The sequence below is a fragment of the Erythrolamprus reginae genome, chromosome 6 (genome assembly GCF_031021105.1).
Source record: "Erythrolamprus reginae isolate rEryReg1 chromosome 6, rEryReg1.hap1, whole genome shotgun sequence".
In the NCBI taxonomy this organism is placed as follows: domain Eukaryota; kingdom Metazoa; phylum Chordata; class Lepidosauria; order Squamata; family Dipsadidae; genus Erythrolamprus; species Erythrolamprus reginae.
Genome location: NC_091955.1, coordinates 46,705,685 through 46,728,069, shown reverse-complemented (window position 1 = coordinate 46,728,069; position 22,385 = coordinate 46,705,685). Strand labels below are relative to the sequence as shown.

The following is a 22,385-nucleotide window of genomic DNA, read 5'->3' as shown; positions in this document are numbered from 1 at the left end:
ATTATCAATAGAATGTTATTTGGAAACTAAAACATATCCTTTGTTAGAAGTTAATGAAGCAAACATTTAAATAAAATCAGATTTCCTCTGATATTGTGCAAAGATGCTAATATCATGAGTAAATTGATTTTGGAAAATTGTTTAGGAGTGAAGACATTTTATTATAAAGAGCTGTATCAAAATAAATATTTTATTAGCATAAATCTCCAGATTTTTATATATCACCTAAAATGCATAAAACAATACTATAATTTACTTACAATACTTTAAGTCTAAAGAGTCCAGCAAATGTTCCTCTAGGAATATATGTCAAGCTATTTCCTGCCAGACGCCTACAGGGTTAAAAGATAAAAGATAAACAGATTTCATCTCATGTGGAATTAATTTGGATGTTAAAATGTTCAAGACAGCAGTGTTGGAACAACCAAAGAGCCAGAAGTAGTTGTTTAAAAGTTCTGTTTTGTCATAATTAATGTTCTGTACAAAACATCCTATAACTATACAGTCCATTTACAAGCAGATGGGTAAATGTAGTTTTCCTCAATAAATCTAGTTTATGTTACATGTGTAATTGTTCAATCTGTTCTGCTTCAGTAGCAAATAATTCAACATTCTAGTTATATATCATTATGAATATGATAATTTTATCATTTTTCCACAAGATACAAATACAGTCAGAGGAAGCACTTTGTCTGAAGTAGAAACCTCATCAGCTTTGAATTTGCAAATGAGCTCCAATAAATATATTAACACTGTCTACTTATCTAACAGGCAGAAATTAAATTAAAAATAAATAAATTAATTTAATTATTTATTTAATTAAAAAATATGTTTTTAAGCTTCGCAATCACTCGTGTTATCTTTTTTATATACCGTATTTTTTGCTCCATAAGACGCAGTTTTTTTCCTCCCAAAGTAGGATGAAAAATCAGCCCCGTCTTATGGAGCGAAGATGCAGGCAGGGAGGGGGGGGGAGGCTGCGAACTCGGAAGCGCCATCCCGCCGGCTGGCTGGCTAGCTGCTGCCTGGCCCCCTCCCTCCCGGAGGAGGGTCTCCCTCCGCACCACCAGCGGCGCTCCCCCCGCCAGCCAGCCAGCCAAGCCCCGCGCCCGCCGGAACCGGCTCCTCGCTCTCCCCCCGCCGCCCGCCGCGTTTGCAGGAGGTGGGGAGGGTCGGGCGGCCCACCAAGGCCAGGAGGGACGCCGCTGCCCCCGCTTCCCTCTCTCCGCCCGCCGCTGCGCCTCCTTGACGCCGAGAGGAAATGCCGGCAAAGGCTTTTCTCAGCGGAGGCCGGCGAAGGCGATATTCAATGTCAGGGGCGCATGGGCGGTTGCGCGCGCTCCCTATCTCCCTGCTAGCCCACTCGGAATATTCAAAATAAGAAAAGCCTTTGCCGGTGAAGGTTTTTCTTATTTTGAATATTCCGAGTGGGCTAGCAGGGAGATAGGGAGTGCGTGCAACCGCCCGTGCACCCCCGACATTGAATATCACCTTTGCCGCCGGCCCCGCCTCTCCTACAACCCCCTTGCTGAGAGCCCTCTCGGCAAAGGTGAGGCGGGCAGGGCGTGCGCGCGTCACCGCTGAGAAGAACGGAGAGAGAACGAGAGTGAGTGAGAGCAACAGACAGCAAGATAGTGAGAAAGAGAGAGTGAGAGAAACGGGGGAGAGAAAGAGAGAGGGGGAGAGAGAGAAAGAGAGGGAGAGGGAGAAAGAGAGTGGGAGAGGGGGGAGAGATAGCAAGAGAGGGAGAGAGAGAAAGAGAGAGGGAAAGGGGGGAGAGAAAGAGAGAGGAAGAGGGGGGAGAGATAGCAAGAGAGGGAGAGAGAGAAAGAGAGGGAAAGGGGGAGAGAGGGGGGAGAGAAAGAGAGAGGGAGGGAGAGAGAGGAGATAAAGGAAGAGGAGAGAGAGAAAGGAAGAGAAAGAAAGAAAGAGGGATAGAAAGAGAGAGAGTGAGAGATGCTCAGTGAGCCTTTCTTTGAAGTTGCCTTTTTTTCTTTCTTTCTTTCTTTCTTTTTCTCTCTTGCTCTCTTGCTCTTTCATTCTTTTTTCTTTCTCTTGCTTTCTTTCTTTCTCTTGCTTTCTCTCCTTCCTTCCCTTTCATTCCCCCTCTCTATTTTTATTTCTCTTTCATTTTCTTTCTTTCTTTCTTTCTTTCTTTCTTGCTCTTTTTCTTTCTCTCTTTTACCTTCCCTTCCTCTATTTCTTCTTTTCTTTCTCCTTCCTACCTTCTTCCCTCCCTCCCTCCCTTCAGTCCTTCCTCTCTTACTCTCCCCTTTCATAAGTTTCCTTGCTTCCTTCCTCTGTTCCTGTTCCTTCCCCCTTTCTTTCTTTCTTTCTTTCTTTCTTTCCTTCCTTCCTTCCTTTCCTCCCTCCATTTCTTGCTTTCCTTTTCCTTCCTCCCTTCTTTCCTCCCTCACTCCCTTCTTTCACTCCTTCCTCTCTTCCTCTCCCCTTTTTGGCTCAAAATATTTTTTTTCTATTTTCCTCCTCTAAAATCTAGGTGCGTCTTATCAGCAGGTGCGTCTTATAGAGCGAAAATACGGTAAATACTGCTTTGGATTTGGATTGCCATTCATGTTTCAGCTGTTTCTTCTTAATTTTCTAGTTTTTTCCTTTGCTAGAAAGTGTGTCTAGTCTGTAACCTGCCCCGTTGGCCTATCTCAGACCTCTCCTATTATCTTCAAATGCCTATTCTTACAGTTGATGTAATATTAATCAAGTTATCTCACTGGCTTATCTATGTCAAAAGGAGGAAGCCTTTATATTATTCATGTCTGCTCTTCAGAATTTTATGTACTCATAAGAATCTTAAACATCAGCAACAATATTTTGGATGCACTGGAATTTATGCTAGCATTTTTCAAATTTCTTGGAATAAGCTTGATCACCTAGCCCTTGAACAGTTGAGTGTGATTTTACCATACATAGATTACCACTGATGTTATAAGAATAATGGCAAGAGTCTCTAGCCTGAAGAATTTTGAGATGCATTCACTTAAAGGCATATTATCAGGAGTGGTGGGACAGGATCTCAACATCTATTAGTTAAGTTTGTATAATGTTAGCTGTCAAATAATATGTATTGTTCATTGTTCTGTCTGGGTTCCCCCAAACGTCAACACCAACTAAAAAGAGTATCCAGACACGCTGGTAAAAAGCAAAGTCATTATATATCTTTGAAAACAAACACAGATAACAAAAACTGTTCTTACAAACTGGAATGCTATGAAGCTTCACAGAAAAGTCACGACGGCCAGACAATACAACAGGCTTCTTGCTGGCACACACACCACTGTGGATAATAAAACCCACGCCTCTCCCAAGTTTTCAGCCTTCGAGGCCACAAGCCAGAATCAGAGACGCCAAGGATCGAAGCAAGGTCACAGGACTCCCAAAGGATAACTCTCCACAATACAGGAAGGGCGGGCCTGCCTTTTCAACCTTTCTGAGGAGAACCACACCCAAACCCAGCTGTTCCTATTAGGGATGGAAATACCTGGCTAATTGTCCCCTTCGTTGTGCTGCCCTTCTCTGCCTCATATCTATGATGGCTTGTGCGTTCTCATCTAATGACTCCAGGCTACTCGCTGGGGAGAGCTCCCCCCCCAGGGGTCTCAGGCTGTTCTCCCTCCTCCTCGTCCTGACCTTCCTCTTCCCCGTCTGCCTGGTCCTCCTCCTCCTCCTGTTCCCCCTCTGAGCATGGAGCCGGCAGAGTTCCAGCCGTTCCCTGAGGAGCCTCAGACTGAATCACAACAGTTCATATAATTTTCAAGTATTATAAAAAAACATAATGGCTGACCATGATTGTGCTCACAAGTTCCATTAAGCCACAATTAGCTTTCAATATGGCTGGGTTCTCATAATCCAAAAAGCCATAAGTCATTATTTAGAAAACAACGAGTCATTCAAAACCAAATCTCACTGAACTCACTATCTTTAAATTTCTCTATTGATTATTCAATAAATGCAGTGAAGGGCTGCAAAAATTTTTACTGCCACACTGTGGGCGTGCCTTATTTTGTGGGTGTGGCTTGCTGGCTATGTGGCCAGGTGGGAGTGGCTTGATGAGCATGTGACCGAGTGGTGGCGGCTTAAAGGTCATGTGACTGGCTTAATGGTGGCCAACTTGATGTCACTCATGTCAAGGGTTTCAGTTAGGGTAAGGGTGCCTGGCCTCTCCTCTCCTCAAAGAGACACAATTTCTCTATTTACTATTAATGAACATCCAAAATATACTATTTAATTCTATGTATATATGCCATATGTTTACAAACATATTACACACACACACACAAAAATATACATTATCTACTATATAAATTGTATGTGTATGTACACACACACACACAGCTCATTTCTGTACTAATATGCATCCTTGAAAGATTATTTACAATATACCGGTAGTCCAACTTATTATTTATTTTATAGTAAGTGTTCAGAATGACTTACATTTTCTTGAATAAAATTTCATAATGCCCATATTTGCATTATCAAGTCTGACTTATATTTACAATGTGCTACTGCCTGCTTGGGACAGACATGTCTTATAAATATGAATGCACTTTAAAATATAACTAAATATTCTGTACCATATACATCCTTTAAAAACCAGAATAGAAAACAATTCATCACTATAGAGAGAATCATACAGTATTTTGAGAATGTATCATCAAAAGCTGGTATCTGCATCGAAGCCATATTTATATATATGAAAATAGACTCATATCATCCAGGAATCTGTTTTTGTTTTGACAAGTTTTAGAATTTTCAATTAAAAATATTGCTGGAAAATGTAGTTATTTAAAAAAAATAGTTTTATAATTTATCAACTTTCCACTTGACCAAGAATCCTATTTATTATGCATTTTATTTATTTCTCACCTTTATTGTTTTTATAGATAACTTGGTGAGGAATGCTGTGTTTGCTTAGAAACAGCCGGCCGGTTAGAGCCGTGCGATTGGCGTCCCTATCCAAGGTTCTGATAGGGCGCTTTCCATAGTTACTTTGTAAGCGGGAAAGTTACTGTGTATTGATTGGTTCCTGCCTCAGCCTGCGGTGCTATATAACTCTGTATGTATTAGAATGTTCTCTCTAAGCCTGTACCTGCCTTGCTGGCATGCATTCCGTATTCAATCTATCAGTTATCTAAGGCCTCCTCTGTTATACTGGCGACGAGGATTCTAGCCATTTCTTCGGAGAATTCTATGCTTGGACTCTGTACGTAAGTGAAGATGTCAGTGCAGCTTACTTTCGCCCCCTTCAATCCCCAAGGGGAGACGTGGGACTCCTATGTCGCCCGTTTCGATTGCTTCTTAATCTCCAATGGGTACACAGAAATTTCCGGGGATAGGAAAAGATCATATTTCCTGGGGTTTTGTGGCCCCGAGATGTTTGAAACTGCCCCCGCATTGTTTGCCCCTACTTCGATCCACGACGTTTCGTGGGATGACTTTTTAAAAACATTGCAGGACCATTATGCCCCAGCTCCCTCACGGTGTGCATGGCGCTATAAATTTTATCAGCGGAACCAAGCCGAGGGGGAGTCTATAAACGACTATGTGGCCGCCCTTCGCCAAGCGGCACTGTATTGCAAATTCGCTGACCTGAACGATTACCTCCTTGACAGACTTGTAATTGGGGTGAGAGATGGTTGTTTTAAGCAGCGCCTCTTGGCCATTAGGGATCTGACATTCCAAGCGGCGCTAGCGGAGGCTCGTGCGTTTGAGCTGTCAACGCAGTCGCTTGCAGCCATGGACAGCGCCGTGAATGTCACCCAAAAGAGTGCTGTTTCCACGGATAAGGCCGCCGTTCTTCCTGAAGAGGAAGGCATTCTTGGGGCAGAGGAGGAGGAGGTGTGCAAATTGGTAGTGAATAGGAACCGAGATGCTATTTCTACACGACCCCGGCTGCCCCAGTCACCTTGTCGGGGGTGTGGGGTGTAATCATCTGAGGTCCTCCTGCCCTTCCCGTGATTCAATGTGTTGGCACTGCAGTGCCAAGGGACACCTTTCCAGGGTCTGCCGTTCTTGCAGAGTTTCCACAGCCGCGACCCGGGAGCAACGAGAGCCCCAAAGTTTCACTCCCCGATGGCAGAGGAAATTCCCTTCAAACCGGCGGGAGGATTGCAACGCTATCTATAGCCGGCCACGTTTGGCTACCACTTTTGTAAAGGAGATGTCTAATTCGGCGGAGAAGAACTCGTTGGAGGTCCAGTTGGGAAGCTCGAGGTGCCCAATGCAAGTGGACACTGGATCTGCTCACTCCCTAGTTTCGTGGGCAACATTGATGCGCTGTTTCCCAACTATCAGCAGAGGTCGCCTGTTTCCATGTGCTGTGCAACTGAAAGACTACCAAGGGGCACCAATTCCTATCCTGGGGGAGGGTCGTTTTCCAGTCCGTTTCAAAACTTTTGTGGGCAAATTGCCTCTGATTGTAATTAATGGGCCGTTCTCTAACCTTTTAGGATTGGACTGGTTCAAGGCATTGGGACTCTCTGTCATTGGGGTAAATGCTGTCAGTGATATGGGGAGGTTTGAGGTTCTTGCACAGGAATTTCCGACAGTATTTGATGGCCAGTTGGGCTGTTATACGGGAACCCCGATTTCATTTGGGTTAAATCCACAAGTACCGGCGGTTCGTTTAAAAGCCCGCCGGGTGCCCATTCCTCTTCGGCCGAAAGTGGATGAGGAGCTGGATAGGCTAATTGCCCAGGGGGTGCTAGAGCCGGTGGATCAGGCCAAATGGGAGACCCCGGTGGTTATTGCTTTTAAGGGGGATGGGGGAATTAGGCTGTGTGGGGACTACAAATGTTCCATTAACAAAGCGTTGGCACATCACTCATATCCGCTGCCAGTGGTGCAACAGCTGCTGCATACCCTGGGAAAGGGTTGGGTGTTCGCGAAGCTTGATCTCTCTCAGGCTTATCAGCAGCTCCCCGTCGACCCCCTAGTTGCGGAAGCGCAGTCAATCATCACCCACCGGGGGGTCTTCAAGTGTCACCGTTTACAATTTGGGGTCTCCATTGCCCCAGGGATATTCCAGGGCCTGATGGAAAGGTTGCTATATGGGCTCGAAGGAACTGTGCCATATTTCGACGACGTCCTGGTGTCAGGGAGTTCCACAGACGAGTTGATGGCACGAGTAAGGATGGTTTTGTCCAAGTTTAGGGATGTGGGACTTAAACTGAAGGAAAAGAAGTGTGTCTTTGGAGTCCCGAGGGTGGAATTCCTGGGTTTTATTGTGGATGGAGAGGGAATTCACCCTACCCCTGAGAAGACACGGGCAATTAGGGACGCCCCCAGGCCACAATCCAAGGCAGAGCTGCAAGCCTTTTTAGGACTCTTAAATTTTTACGCGGTTTTTATTCCGCATAAAGCTTTGGTGGCCGAACCGTTGCACCGTCTTTTGGACAAGCATTCGAGCTGGCACTGGGGAGACAGGGAGGAATTGGCATTCAACGGGGTCAAAGCAATACTATTGTCCAATAATGTGCTGGCCCAATACTCACCGGGATTACCTTTAGTATTGACCTGTGACGCTTCACAGCACGGGGTGGGCGCTGTCCTCAGCCACAGACTGCCCAATGGAACTGAAGCCCCTCTGGCATTTTTCTCTTGCACGTTGGCAAAGGCTGAGAGGAATTATGGGCATATAGACAAGGAGGCACTGGCACTCATTGCAGGGGTCAAGCGGTTCCACGATTACCTATATGGCCGGCATTTCGAGCTGGTTACTGACCACCAACCATTGCTGGGGCTTTTGTCTGGCAACCGTCAAAATCCAGTGGTCCTATCACCCAGAATGTCACGCTGGATCATTTTTTTAGCGAATTACAATTACACACTGACCTATAAGCCAGGACGCCACATAGCACACGCTGATGCCTTAAGCAGATGTCCGCTGCCAGATGTTCTAGTCGACCCCGCTCCGGCGTGCTCTGTGTTCGCGCTATCTGAGAGTGCTATCCCTATTTCTGCAACCGAGGTACCTGGAGTAACTGGGCGGGATGCCATACTATCCCAAGTGAGGCAATGGGTGTTAAGGGGATGGCCATCTGCAGCCCCCGCAGACATATTTGTTCCATTTTTTAGATGCCAATCGGAGCTCTCTGTAGAGAAGGGGGTGGTGCTGCGAGGCAGCAGGGTGGTGGTTCCAGAAACCTTGCGCAGCCAGGTGTTGGCACTATTGCACAGGGGTCACCCGGGCATAGTGCGCATGAAGAGCTTAGCTCGTGACTATGTTTGGTGGCCAGGAGTGGACAAGGCGGTAGAGCTGAGGGTGGCAGGTTGTGCTGCATGCCAAGAAAGTCGTCCTTTCCCTCCCCGGGCCGAGCCGTTGGTTTGGGAACCGCCAGCAGGACCTTGGGCTCGCATACATATTGATTTAGCCGGTCCCTTTATGGGACAGACCTTCCTAATAATCGTGGATGCCCATTCGAAATGGGTGGAGGTCGTCCAGCTTAGGTCTATCTGCGCTCAGGCAATCGTAGATGCTCTAATGACCTTATTTGCTACGCATGGATTCCCCAACCTCCTCGTCTCGGACAATGGTCCACAGTTTACAGCAGTGCAGTTTGAGTCATTCTTGGCATCTGCTGGCATCAGACATGCGTTGAGCTCGCCGTGGCATCCGGCCAGTAATGGCCAGGCGGAACGGGCAGTTCGGTCTGTAAAAGACGCCCTAAAAAGGATGCCGCAAGGTTCTTGGCAGGAAAGGTTAGCAGATTTGTTGCTAGCGCAACATTCCACCCCGTGTGGCCACGGGCAAAACCCCGGCTGAATTATTGATGGGTCGCAAGCTCCGAATCATATTAGACAGACTGCACCCGTGGTATTCCCAAACTGTCCAGTGGCCAGTAATCCCGGCCAGACAGGTAAGGGTAGGAAATGCCGTTTACGTTCGCTCATACTCTGGGGGACGAAGTTGGGAAAAAGGAAGAGTAAGCAGGGAACTGGGGCCTCGGTCTTTCGAAATCGAACTATTGGATGGTAGGATTTGGAAGAGGCATTTGGACCAGATCCGAATTGACAGGGCGGGCGACCTCCGGGGAGAAAGGGATCATGGGCAGACAGAATCTGCTCACAGCGAGTTATTTTTGCCCGCAAGGATCTTGGGGGAAAACGCTCTACGGAGTCATTGAGGGGTGAGGCATTTCCGGATACTGAAGAGGGAGTACAAGAACCAAACTCGGGAAAAGTTTTAGAGCCGGCGGTCATGCCTCGGCGCTCTGAGAGAGTGCGCTACAAGCCGGCATATTTAGAGGACTATGTATGTGTCAATCAAGGGGTTAGGAGGGCTGTGTTTGCTTAGAAACAGCCGGCCGGTTAGAGCCGTGCGATTGGCATCCCTATCCAAGGTTCTGATAGGGCGCTTTCCATAGTTACTTTGTAAGCGGGAAAGTTACTGTGTATTGATTGGTTCCTGCCTCAGCCTGCGGTGCTATATAACTCTGTATGTATTAGAATGTTCTCTCTAAGCCTGTACCTGCCTTGCTGGCATGCATTCCGTATTAAATCTATCAGTTATCTAAGGCCTCCTCTGTTATAAGGAATATGTTTAAAACTCATTTCTCCTACTATTTTCCCCACAACAACAAATCTGTGAGAGAGTTGACTGGCCCATCTGTCTTTCATGCCTAAAGTGGGATTCATAAGCTCCTAGCTTCTGGCCTGATGAGTTATTCACATTATATTTTTATAAATTTGCTTCATATTAATTGACTCATATTGAAATGAGAATAATTGCTTTTAATTCATGGTAACCTATCCCAAGCTGAAAATTGAGCTGGCACCTGTTTGATCAAATAACATTAACTAATTTTAAAAGCTGAGCTCCTTTTTTCTCCACTATCTCTGCACTGTATCAAAGGAAAGCTTGCCTTTCTTTTTTTCTTGCACTGCTGGAGTTTGTGGTAATCCATTCTTCTGTTGGTGGGAATTCTTACCTGTCCGGGCTATTAAGATCAAGCAAGCCATTCATTTTACTCACTGAAAACACTACAACAACCTGGAGCTTTTCATCCCCATTAATCTTTATCAGAAAGAATGGAGAAACAAATTGAACGCTTCTCATTTTCAGCTTTGCTCTTTTATTCTGGTCTACTGTGCACCAAACAGGACTTACAAAGATAGATCTGCAAAGCTTCCAAAGAGCCTGGATCAATCCCAGATATATTTTCATGCTGAATTCCTGGAGAATATGTGCATGGTTTAGAGCCTGTTTTCTTCTCCCACATTCCCGCCAAGCAGTAGAATATCATGGTTACAGATATGGGACAGCACTTACAATTACAACCTTATAATGTATGTCATCATTACAGATTAAGATACCTTTAAATGCAATATAGTGGACATGGCAAGCCAGTTGGAACCAGCCTTTCTTCCACAGTGATACATTTCTTCCATTTTAAAAGTGGCAATATATGAAATCACAATTAAATAAAAAGAGTAATATTTATTTATTTTAATTTTCAGTTTTTATAAATCAGCATTTTTCTTTATTTGAAAGTTGTAATTGTCTATTTTGTTGAACCTCATTCTTTGCTACTAAATGCTGTATAATGTTATGATGTTTTTTCTCAGTGATGGTAAAAAAAAATTAAAAGCACAAAAGTTCAACATCTCACTTTAAAAAAAATGGCATGAAACTTAGTTATATCAACTACATTTTAAGGATCATTTGTCACTTATTCTGCACAATGGTTGTTATCTGAAACCAGCTGCCAAATAATTATTTTGGAACAGGGAAGGAAGGAAAGAAAAAAATCTTTCCTCAAGTGAATTTATCTTTGCATTATTCTACTAATAGCACCTGTTTTAGTTATTCAATAATAGCAGTATACAAAAAACTGCTTGGACATTTGCCCATTCTGCTTTTGTTTGAGATGGTGATTTTGCAGCCTTAGAAAAGAAATCAGATACGTTTCTCTCACATTGCCATGACTAGCTCCAATAACATTGTTGGCTTTCTCCTTCAGAATTATAGAAACAATCATGCCTGCAAGTTCTACAGTACATGGTGTTCATATGCAGTTGTAGGAGAATGGCGAGACTGCAGAATAATAGAATATACTGGGTTCAGATCCCTAAGGTTGCAGCAAATGGCCATCTTTCACACAGGAATGTTTCTAAGTGTTCATAGAAGACAGTGAAGGTGTTGATGTGTTTTAATGATAAAAATAGTATTATAATATAATTGGATGCCTATCTAATACCTGCTAAAGTCTCCATTTGTAGGAAGATACAAAACAAAGTACTGTACCTAAAATGGGGAAAGGTAATTCCAATAGCACTCTACTCTTAAATGAATAAAAATTAATTCTGGCATTTTAAAGGAGAAATGAGAATATGATACATTTGCTTGTTGTAAACAAGATTATATTTTTAAATTAGAGATTTTTTGTATGTGATTCATCGTAATTAGGGATTACAGACTACAGATTATTAAGATTATGAAGAAATATCAACTTGGGCTATTTATATATTTATATTTACTTATTTACAGCCTAAGACCAAGTCACAAAATTTAAAATACAGAACACTCTTAATCCATACATACCTAGCAACACACACACACACACATACATACACACACACATTTAGGGAAGAAACCTTGTAAAATAAACAATTCATTGAAGACACCAGATAATTTCTATAAACTAAGAATCCCTCAGACTTCTATGAGTGGAGTTTATCAGATTTCAGATCTGGTGTATCATTGATCACCTTAAAAGGGAAGCAATGGTTTCGACCAGAGTGGAGGCTAGGCTATAAATTGCCGGTCCGCAATAACTTAAAAATATAGCTTGCTTCCTGTCATCTTCAGCGTCCTGCAGGTTACTTGCTTTTAAGAAAATCCGAAATTTGGACATGTAAGATGTCCAGGATTCTGAGTCCAGGATTGAAAAAAGGCAGTGGTGGAGCCATGACCGAGCTCATGGTTACTTTATTGGGAGTTCGACCTCCTCGTCGCCACTGCTAAATCACTGCACCGGAGACGTCTGTTCGTTCAATGCATTATTTATTAACAGAGAATAACAACCAACTGTTCCTCTCAACAGCAACTCCCAAATCCGTTGCCCTATTTATACCTTTGCTTATGCGCAGGCTTTTTTACTGACAACCGTTTGTTTTTGGCGGCAACCTAAACTTAGCCACGTCTTAACCAATCAGCAATTTTCTGTTATTTCTTTAAACGAACACAACAAATTAAACGAATTCAACTTCTGTGTTTGAGCAATACTAGATCTTCTTTATAGGGAAGTTTGACATATTGACCAGCTGTCACCTCAGAGGGGCAGCATCTTCTATGTAGGGCATACAGAATCTTAAATAAGTAATTAGTGAATATCCAAGGGTAAAATAAATTTTGTAAGAGAGATGAGAAAACCTGGCTTCGTTTACTGAAATTATTATTATTATTATTATTATTATTATTATTATTATTATTATTACTACTATTTATTAGATTTGTATGCCGCCCCTCTCCACAGACTTGGGGCGGCTCACAGCAACAATAAAACAATGTACAACAAATCTAATAATTTAAAAAACACCAGAAACCCCTTATTAAAAGCAAACATACACACAAACATACCATGCATAAATTGTATAGACCCGGGGGAGATGTCTCAATTCCCCCATGCCTGACAGCAGAGGTGGGTTTTAAGGAGTTTATGAAAGGCAAGGAGGGTGGGGGCAGTTCTAATCTCCGGGGGGGAGCTGATTCCAGAGGGTCGGGGCCACCACAGAAAAGGCTCTTCCCCTGGGTCCCACCAAATGACATTGTTTAGTCGATGTGACCCGGAGAAGGCCAACTCTATGGGACCTAACCGGTTGCTGGGATTCGTGCGGCAGAAGGCGGTCCCGGAGATATTCTGGTCTGATGCCATGAAGGTCATAACCAACATTTTGAATTGTGGCCGGAAACTGATTAGCAACCAATGCAGAATTTATCCAGAATATTTGTGATATCTCATTTTCAAATTCCTAATTTTATGTTTGTTGAATGCTTTCCAACATTCCTCTTGTAATGCTATGTTTGATTAACTTGGTTTTGGAGCATTTTTTTTTTTCTATTTAAGTGAGCAAATTACTGAGCAAGAAATCTAAGCTACACTGGGTACTATGATGCATAGTTAGCCTTGAGGGATGCTAAAAGCTAAAGAGTAAGGAAACAGTAATTAAAAATGATTACAAGATGATTTAGTAGTCACAAATATAAATGCAAGTGTCCTTGACAGTCAGTGGGATTTGGTTTTGATGGTAACTTTGCTTGCCGTTTTAATAAACATAACCCAGCATTCAAACTTTTAATATCCTGCTGCTTAAGTATATCCAAATAACAATTAAGTTTTTTTTTAAAAAAAACAATTGTTAACAAAATTAATTTGTGGCACTCTTTCTTCACTTTAAATTTTGCAGCCTCATGGTAACATTTTACCCAGTGTGGATAGGAGTGATAAGTGCATTTTAATTAAATGTTCCCATATGTGTCAAAACTCATAGCTTTTTCATGTCATGTTAACTGATACTCAAATTACGTAGAAGAGAAAATCCCAGAAATATATTTAATTTTCAGCTATGCCAGTCAAGGATACAATGGTACATACAGTTCTTCGAGGAAGCAGAGTTTATGCAGAGAGTTCAAGGGAAGTTTAGAGATATTATTCATACTGAGGTCACTGTAAAAGAAAAATAAAAAAGACTGAAATATAACTGCAATGTTAAGCTGTAAATATGTAAATATCAACAAATACAAATATATCTTGTCCCAGAGCTGATAGCATTAAGTTGTTTAAGCTAGACAAACTCAATTATTTATTTAGAATATCATGTAAGCAAGTAGTCAGTGTTTCCCTGGGGATGTCCAAGAAGCTCCTTTCATATCCCTGGTGTATTCTCACCAAAGTGGTATTTTTTTATCTATTTGCATTTGCATGCATTTGAACTGATAAGTTGGCAGGGGCTGGGGTTTTAAACTGCTGAGCTGTCAGCCTCTCAGTAGTCTTCTGACTTAGCATTCTAACCTGCATCGGGGTAATACAGGAAGCCGAATCTAGCCACAGGTTCAGACAACCACTCCAACGCAGTGTTTCAAAACCCAAGGCGTTGCACATCGGGTGAAGCTTCTCTGAAGCTGTTACTGATTCGCCCGTCCGCCCGACCTTTAGGATATGGCCTAGCAGTAGAAATCCTTCATGCCACTGCCCCCAGGCTTAAATTCAACCCCCTCCCCAGAGTTTTTTCTTTCTTTCTTTCTTTCTTTCTTTCTCTCTCTCTCTCTCTCCCTCCCTTCCTCTTCCTCTTTCTCCTTCTTTTCTTTCTTCCTTCCTTCCTCTCTTTCCCCTCCCTCCCTTTCTTTTTTCTTTCTTTCTTTCTCCCTCCCTCCTTCTTTCCTTTGTTTCTCTCTCTCTCCTTCCTTCCTTCCTCTCTCTCTTGCCTTCTTTACTTCTTTCCTCTTTCTTTCTTTCTTTCTTTCTTTCTTTTATAGCAATATCATTTAAACTTATATGCTGCTTCACAGAAAAAAAGAGAGAGGAAAGAAAAGAGAGAAAGAAAGAGGGATGGAGAGAGAGAGAAAGTAAGAGAGAGAGAGAAAGAGGGAGGGAGGGAGAGAGAAAGAGAGGAAGGAAGGAAGAGAGAGAAAGAAAGAGGGAAGGAGAGAGAAATAGAGAGAAATGGCGGGAGGAAGAGAGATAGAGAGAGAAAGAAAGATTTTTTTTGCTCCATATAAACCAATTTTTTAATCAAGCACTCCCCCATCATTGGTGTCCCTCTTTAATAAGATGGCGTTCAGTGGGACAGTCCCGCTTTTGAATGATTTTTCCCGTGTCCCACGGCAATTCAAAAATGTCCCAATTTTGAAGCTGGTCCCCCCCCCCCCCAGTCCTGAACCCTGGCCAAGTTTGCGAAATGTTTGGAGCAAACGCACACACAGTCCTTCCGGGGAGGTGCTGAGCTTCCACCCTTTGGCTTCAGAAGTGGCCTCTCCCGCAGCTGCAGCACCCCGCCTGGCTGAAGCTTCCCTGGTGGCGGCGGCAGATGAGCTTTGGGGCCCAGCAGCGGCAGCTGAGCTTTGCAGCTCTTGGGTGGTGGGAAGGGCTCGGGCCCAAGGTGGGCCTACAGGGGTAGCGGGGCCGGGTAGCTCTGGTGGGTACGGGGCAGAAGGGTGGGCAGCAAAGGCGCCACCGCCAAGCAGTGGTTGAACTAGGAGCAGGAGGGCGCCGGCAGCAGGCTACTGATTTCATTAAAATAATTTAATTATTTTAATGAATGAAGAAAATAAATTCTGGTAAATTTTGGCAACTGGATTAATTATTTAATAACAATTACCTGCTTGTTTATTATATGGCCTATCCATGTCCCAATTTAGATGCACTTCAGATGGTTTACAGAAATTAAAACATACTAAAAACAATAAGAATTAACAATAATAAATGACAATACAATGCAATACAATTACAGTCATGATATGGCAGTGGTTATAGTCCATCCAATGTTGGTAGTGAGATATTCCAATCAGTAAACAATTTTCTGTGCCTTAATTAAATCTTGTCTAGACTGTAGTGTGCTTTCCATTAAAGCATCTGGATTTTCCTTTCATACAAAATGCAACAGCTGGGCTAGGTGTCATGATTATTTGATACTTAAAAAACTGCATGATTACTGATTATTTTCTAAGCTTATTTCAAGATTCTGGTAATTTTTAGAGCTCTTATCTATCTGAGGATGGTAACCTCTGTTACTGACAACACACACAAAGATATTTTGGTTTACAGCCCTATGTGTCAAAATGTCGAAAGATACTGTTGTGTTTGGGCCTGGGCCAGCCGTTGCTCCCACAGATGGGAGAGACGCGGCACAAAGTGAATGTGAAAGCCTGGCTGACAGCCAGGAAGATGTGGCAGACAGCCAGGAAGACGTGGCAGACAGCCAGGAGGACGAGGCCATTGGGAAGCAGGATTCAGCAGACAGCCCAGGGGATTTGGCATGCAGTCCCTCAGACAGTCTTTCGTCCCTGCGTTCTTCTGCAGATCAAGCTATGCAAAGAAGGGATCGCTTTAAGGAGTATTACAAGTCATTATAGGAGCACCTGGGCTGGGTGTGGTTCTTCTACTGAGGGCTGGGTGTGGTTCCCTTAATGAGGGCTAAAGGGATAAAAGGGAACAAAGGCCAAGGCAAACTGTGGCTGTTTATCTGTGTTATTTTGTGGTTCCTGCTCTGAAGTTTCTGTTCCGTGCCGTTGGAGTTTTCAACCCAGCTTTTTCAGACAAGTGGGAGGTGAAAACTCTGGGACTTGCTGTTTGCTCCAAAGATTCAAAAGGACTCCTGAAACGTCTTTGCTCATTTCAGGTTGTCTTTGTTTGTTTTTTCCTGTGTTTTTGTATGCGGCTGAAGTAAGCTTTGCACTCTCATTGTTTTCGGACACTAAGAACTGTTTTTGAGTAACCCCTTTTTGTTTATCTAATACAAGTTTGCTGATTAGCAGAGCACGTGTGTGTTTGATTTCTTTTCCTTGGACTGTTACGCATTGCCTGAGCCCAGTCAGGCAGAACAGATACCATTTTAATTTCACACTTGAAAATTTATTTTAACATTTACATACATTACCATGTTGTTTATTGTTTATTATTATTATTATTATTATTATTATTATTATTATTATTGTGTCCTCCATATGTTTTATCATTATAAAAAAGCACTAGCAAGAATTAGTTGGATGCAATATTGGGACAATATTGTTACATACTGAAATAGGAGTTCTATTCCTCATTGTCATGAGAATTAAATAGGATCTGTGGCTGCTGGTTCAGTACATAAAATACATTGTTGAATAAGGGCAATATACATAGAATAAATTTAGACAAAATGGACAAAATGGAAGTCCTTGGGATCTGTAGTTTTCAGAAGTAGGCAACCTATTCTAAAAAATGCTGCATGTTTCCTAAAATATAAGATTCACCGCTCAAAGCCAAGGGGGCTTCAGAAGCACAGACTGCCTTTGTTCATGTACTAAATACATTGGCTGTGTATTAACTAACCAAACTGATACATTAACTATGGCACCTGCTGGACTGGTATGCCTAATATGACCAGGAATAGAAAGAAATCAAAGGACTTAATATAGTGAGCAATAAATTATCAACAAAACAAAAGAAAATTCAAGTGTCAGCCTTATATTGTATTTGATCAATGGCCTGCGAGATATAAATCATGAATGGTCACACAATGTAGTTTTGAGAAAAATATGCAAACTAATTTTACATTCAGTGTTTCTAATTTTTCAAATAAAGACTATATGATTGTTTAGTTGTAGCCTCACAGGTTGCAGGATCTGTCACAAGTATATGTGCTGGCATTGAATTTAAGAACCCTTCCAAAAACTAATTTTATACCTCTTTCCTTTTTCCACAAAGGTTATTATAGGTAACCCTCAGTTTAATAACCACAATTGATCCAAAAAATTATGTTGCTAAGTAAGATGGCACTTATGTAAATTTTGCTTCATTTTACAATCTTTTTTGTTACAGTTGTTAAGTGAATTACTGCAGTTATTAAGTTAGTAACATGATTGTTAAGTGAATCTGGCTTACCCATTGACTTTGCTTGTTGGGAAGTCATAAAATGTCATCACATGACCTTGGGACATTGCAACAATTATAAATATTAGCCAGTTACTAAGCATCTGAATTTTGATCAAATTATCATGGTGATGCTGCAATGGTTGTAAGTATGAAAAGCTGTCAGAAGTCAAGCAGTTTTTCAGCTATAAGTTGATAGATTCAAAGTCTAGTTTATAAACAGGCATAAAAAAGCCACAGTGTCAAGGCACTGTTGCTATATAGTTGAAAACTAGGAAAAACATTTTTAGCAAACCAAAAACAAAGAAGTGAGAAGGCAGAAAAGTTTAGAGAAGAGTTAGATTTAGCAGATCACCTTATTTTCTCTTCAAGTACTTATTATTCTATGAACTGAAAAACGCAACAATTCCAGTTTCAAGAACAGCTTTTGTGAAAGTTTAAAAGAACATTGCCCAAACAATTTCAGGATATTAACTTCTGAAAAGCACTGTACACTGATTATTCATAAAGAGGAATAAATGAAGTTTTCCAAAAAGGCATAGGAACATATAATTAGTGACTAAAATCTCAGATGCAGAATAGAGAGAATAGGGCAAGATAAAAAAAAGTTTTACTTTATTAACTAGATCTAGTAGAAAAAAGTATGAAACAAGAATGTATATATTGTTGCTACTAACAATTTAAGATATTACCATAAAATCGCTTTAAACCTGGAAAAAAATGATTTTAAATAATTCAATATAAAAGCAGGAAAAAAAGTCACTGTGTGCAATCTTCTTGCAGCAGCTTACCAGGTGCTCCACTGTTTCTTCAGATCCTTTGCATAGGGGGCATTTACTGTCTGTTGCTGTCTTCTCAATTCTGGCTTTGCATGCATTTGTCCTGAAGGTTTGGTCTTGTTCAGCTAGATAGAATTAGACCCTCAGTCTCTTTTTTCATCTTTCCTGCTCTTGCCAGGTCTTGTTATGCTACTTTCCATGCTATTCTTTAAAAATGTACTGGCCATGTAGTGCTTTGTCTTCCCATGCCTCCATTCTATTCTTAACTAGTCTTTCTTGTAGGCCAGCTTGGTCTCCCAGTAAGCCTTGCTGGTATACTAACTTCAGTGCATCATTTTGATTGTCCTTCAGATATTCTTCCAAAACCATTTTTTCTTCTTCAACCCACTGATGTACTTTGCAACATTCCATGGCCATCCATTTTCTTTGGTAGGTAGAGTCTGTCAACATTGCTGCATTTTATTATTTTTCTGTTCTTCCTATCCAGGGCTTTTAGTCCGTTATTCCAGCAGTATATCTAATGATTGGAATTGCCCATGTGTTGATTGCCTTCATTGTATTTCCTCCACTGTGTTTGGATTGTAAAGTATTCTTCACTCTCTTGAAATATTCTTTTCCAATCTTTTTCTTGACTTCATTACGCTTGATGAAATTATTTTAAAAGATGCCCAGGTTGTCAGGTTTCCAAATAGCATCCAAAACTAAATCAGAGTCTGAGGCAAAGTATTCCTTAAAGTTCCAATTTATTAGCAGAGCCATGTTGGCACATCTGGGAGAAACCCAAACCTGAAGGGGTTTTTCCACCCAGTTGAAAGTTCAAGCCCCTGTACTCACACCCCCAAGTCCATCATGTTGACCAATCTTCAACTGCCAACCTGGCAAGAATCCACCCATCTCCTTCCGTGCAGGTGCAGGGGTGCGAAGACAAAGGATGACCTTGACTACACAGAAAGAATTTGTTGCGGCTACATACAGACAACCCTCATGCAATTCCCCCTCCCAAATTCCCACAGTAAAGAATGCACATTAAAATGTTATAAAGTCTGCCAGGCCAAAGACTCCAATTAAAATGGCTTTGGCCTGGCACAAGTATTTATAGTGATTGTCTTCATCCATATTATATGGATATGATTTCCATAGGGCATCAAATAAGTAAGTCATATTTGTCCAGTCCAAAATCTTGGCAATATATATGGACAGTGTTGAGCAATGATTCTATTTCAGATGTGTTTTCCATATAGCTTCAAATCATCCATGTAAAGGAGGTGGGATAGCCTGGCAGATATTTTTGATGTTTGGTAGGTATGGTCTGAGTTATTCAGTATTTTTGATAGAGGAATCAATGCAATGATAAACAATAGTGGTGATACTGAGTCTCTTTGAAAGACTCCTCCCATTCTATCACCATAATAATGGTGATATAATATTGACCAGCAACTGTGCCTTCTATTCAGTGAAGGGCTACCAAAATTTTTACTACCACATTGTGGGCGTGGTTTATGCAGGATTATTATTATTCTTTCAACATATTTCAGTGCAAATTGGGTGCTCTAGGGTGGATCTCCATTTTCACTACCCCACTGCATCCCCCCCATCTGGCCAATAGCCCATCCCTGCTTCTATTGCACCATTGATTTTTGCACAGTGATTCTGATGATTCTACTGACCCCTATTATTACTAGGCACTTGATTATCCAATCATGTAGCAGGGAGTCAAATGCCTTCTGTAATCAATGCATGCTGCATTCAGATTGGTCTTCTTTCTCTTGCAGTTTTCCAGAATCATCTTGTCAATCAGGAATTGATTTGTACTACAGGCACATCACAAACTGATTTTTTTCATTAAAAAAATTAATTTATTTGAGTTCGCCTTAAAAATAGATTCTAAAAACTAACTGAATGGGTTAAAATGTAATAACAGTTTTCTTTACTGGTGAAAATTAGTATCTTTTATAATATTAACTTATTTGCCTTGTAAAAACGTGTTGGTCAAAATTATTTTGCATGTAATTCTAATTTTTTTACTTATATTTAAATTCTTAAAATACATGGCATTTAAAATAATACATTCATAACAATGGATAGGCAATTATAGTTTTGCTTCCAATAAAATATTAAAAGGTCTTATGTAGAGCGATGCTTGTGTTTTAAGTAGTTAGATTTCAGGTTTCATATAATTATTTTATATTCCATATTCAAAGATATCAGCATTAAGTTATTTTCTTTAATCCACCATCAAACTTTATTAAGAAAAAGAAGGGAAAAAACCTTCAACATTGAAAAAAAATGTTTATTTTTGACTGTCCCAATTATGCCAATACATTAATCCTGCTAGCCAGAGAAAGCTTGGTTGTTGATTTAAATCTAATGAGTTAAATGAATTTCCAAGACAGTCTGCTAAGTTGTCTGGACTATAAACAAACAATATGGTTTAATTTTATTTATATCAGAAACATTTGTACTGAATTCCCAGTGAAGTTTCAGAAAGCAAAACTTAATGCATAATTTGATTGTATTTACATTAAGCAAAAAGCCTATGACAAGTAAACACAAGTGTTAAAGAAATACAGATAGTTAATAATATAAGAATAGAAACTATAAACAGCATTTGGGCAGTATGCAAATTTAAACTAATAAGTAAACTGATATAAAGCTTAAAGCATTTTCAGTCTTTGAAAGATCTGAACATCAGTGTGATCAGGCTAACTTAATGTAGGCAAAACACAACTCGATGATTATTTAATTGTTGCATTTGTGGTATTTAGGCATTTAATTGTTGCATTTGTGGTATTTTTTAAAGAACATCACATGTATGCATACATCTTTTATAGTCACTAAATTGACTAACTAAAATGAGTTCATAAGCCAAGAAAAAACAGTGTAAGAGAATGTTGTGATATTTTAATACTTCATGTATGACAAAAATCAGAAATCTCAAAATTTAAAATTTATGGATAAACAATTGTCTCCACTTGTCCCCATGATATGATTGGGAAGTACAGCAAGAACTAGGAAGCTAGGAGCTTACATAATATGGCTATGGAAATTATACATGTGGATGGGACATTGGAACTGGAGCTTTGGAATTTTCCTGTGGTTATAAATTTTATGACACCTATTTTAGACAAGCTCAGTATGCTACATTATTAAAAATGAGAATGTGTAAGTATGTTCAAGACAGAATGTTATTCTGAGCCACAAAAAGTTTATTTCTAATTTAACTTTTTTCTTATAGTTTCTGTTTCTAGGGTAAAAGAGAAGAGTGACATTTAAATGTACTTTGTTGTTTCCATTTAATCTAATACATCCACCTATCTTCTATTCCGCCATCCATCCTTCTGTCTTTCACAATAGAGTCATAGCAGATGCGTTAGATTTCTTTAAATATAAACATCCATCTTAAGAAGGTGGCAAATTTAATTAGGGAGATGGGTGGTTAAGAAATATGATAAATCCATTATCCATCCATCAATCAATTTGCCAAGAGCAGAGAACAAAGAAGTCTGGGAATGCTTCTAACAAAGAAATCCAATTAAACAAGTATTATAGCTTACATTATGTTTAGATTAAAATGAAGTATTTTTACTTATTAGGAAGAACTTTTCCCCTCTCCATTTCAGAAAAAAATTGATTGCAACTTCATTTAATATTCCCTGTATTTTATAGTATATAGAGAAAGGTACTATTACTTTATTTCCATGATGATGATGATGATGATGATGATAATAATGATGATGATTGCCTCCTTGGATATTTGGGAAGCACTGTAGTTTTCAGACAATGAAATAAATCAACTATTTTTATTGGATCCAATGTGGTTCAATCTTTGTTCTATTTATTATGGCTGAAAACAACATAGTTTAATGTCCATGGAGATTCTCAGTTCAGAACTAAAGAAGCTTCTTGGATGAATAAAGGAAACGTTTTCAAGGAAGACCAAAGTCCAGTGGCTTTTTGAAAAAAAACATATTTGGGACAATATAGCTTAATCAGACAATAGAATAGAATAGAATAAAATAGAATA

The 22,385-nt window shown here is 40.7% G+C and overlaps 1 protein-coding gene across 1 annotated transcript in view; it reads right to left on the bottom strand.

Moving 5' to 3' along the window:
- The window catches only part of LGR5 (leucine rich repeat containing G protein-coupled receptor 5), an 87,031-nt gene that overhangs the window by 58,348 nt on the left and 6,298 nt on the right, over positions 1 to 22,385 (bottom strand). The window contains exons 2-3 of the mRNA XM_070754758.1: positions 13,611 to 13,682; positions 261 to 332 (exon numbers count right to left, since the gene is read on the bottom strand). Of these exons, the coding sequence (XP_070610859.1) occupies positions 261 to 332; positions 13,611 to 13,682 (144 nt within the window). The remainder of the gene's footprint in view (positions 1 to 260; positions 333 to 13,610; positions 13,683 to 22,385) is intronic.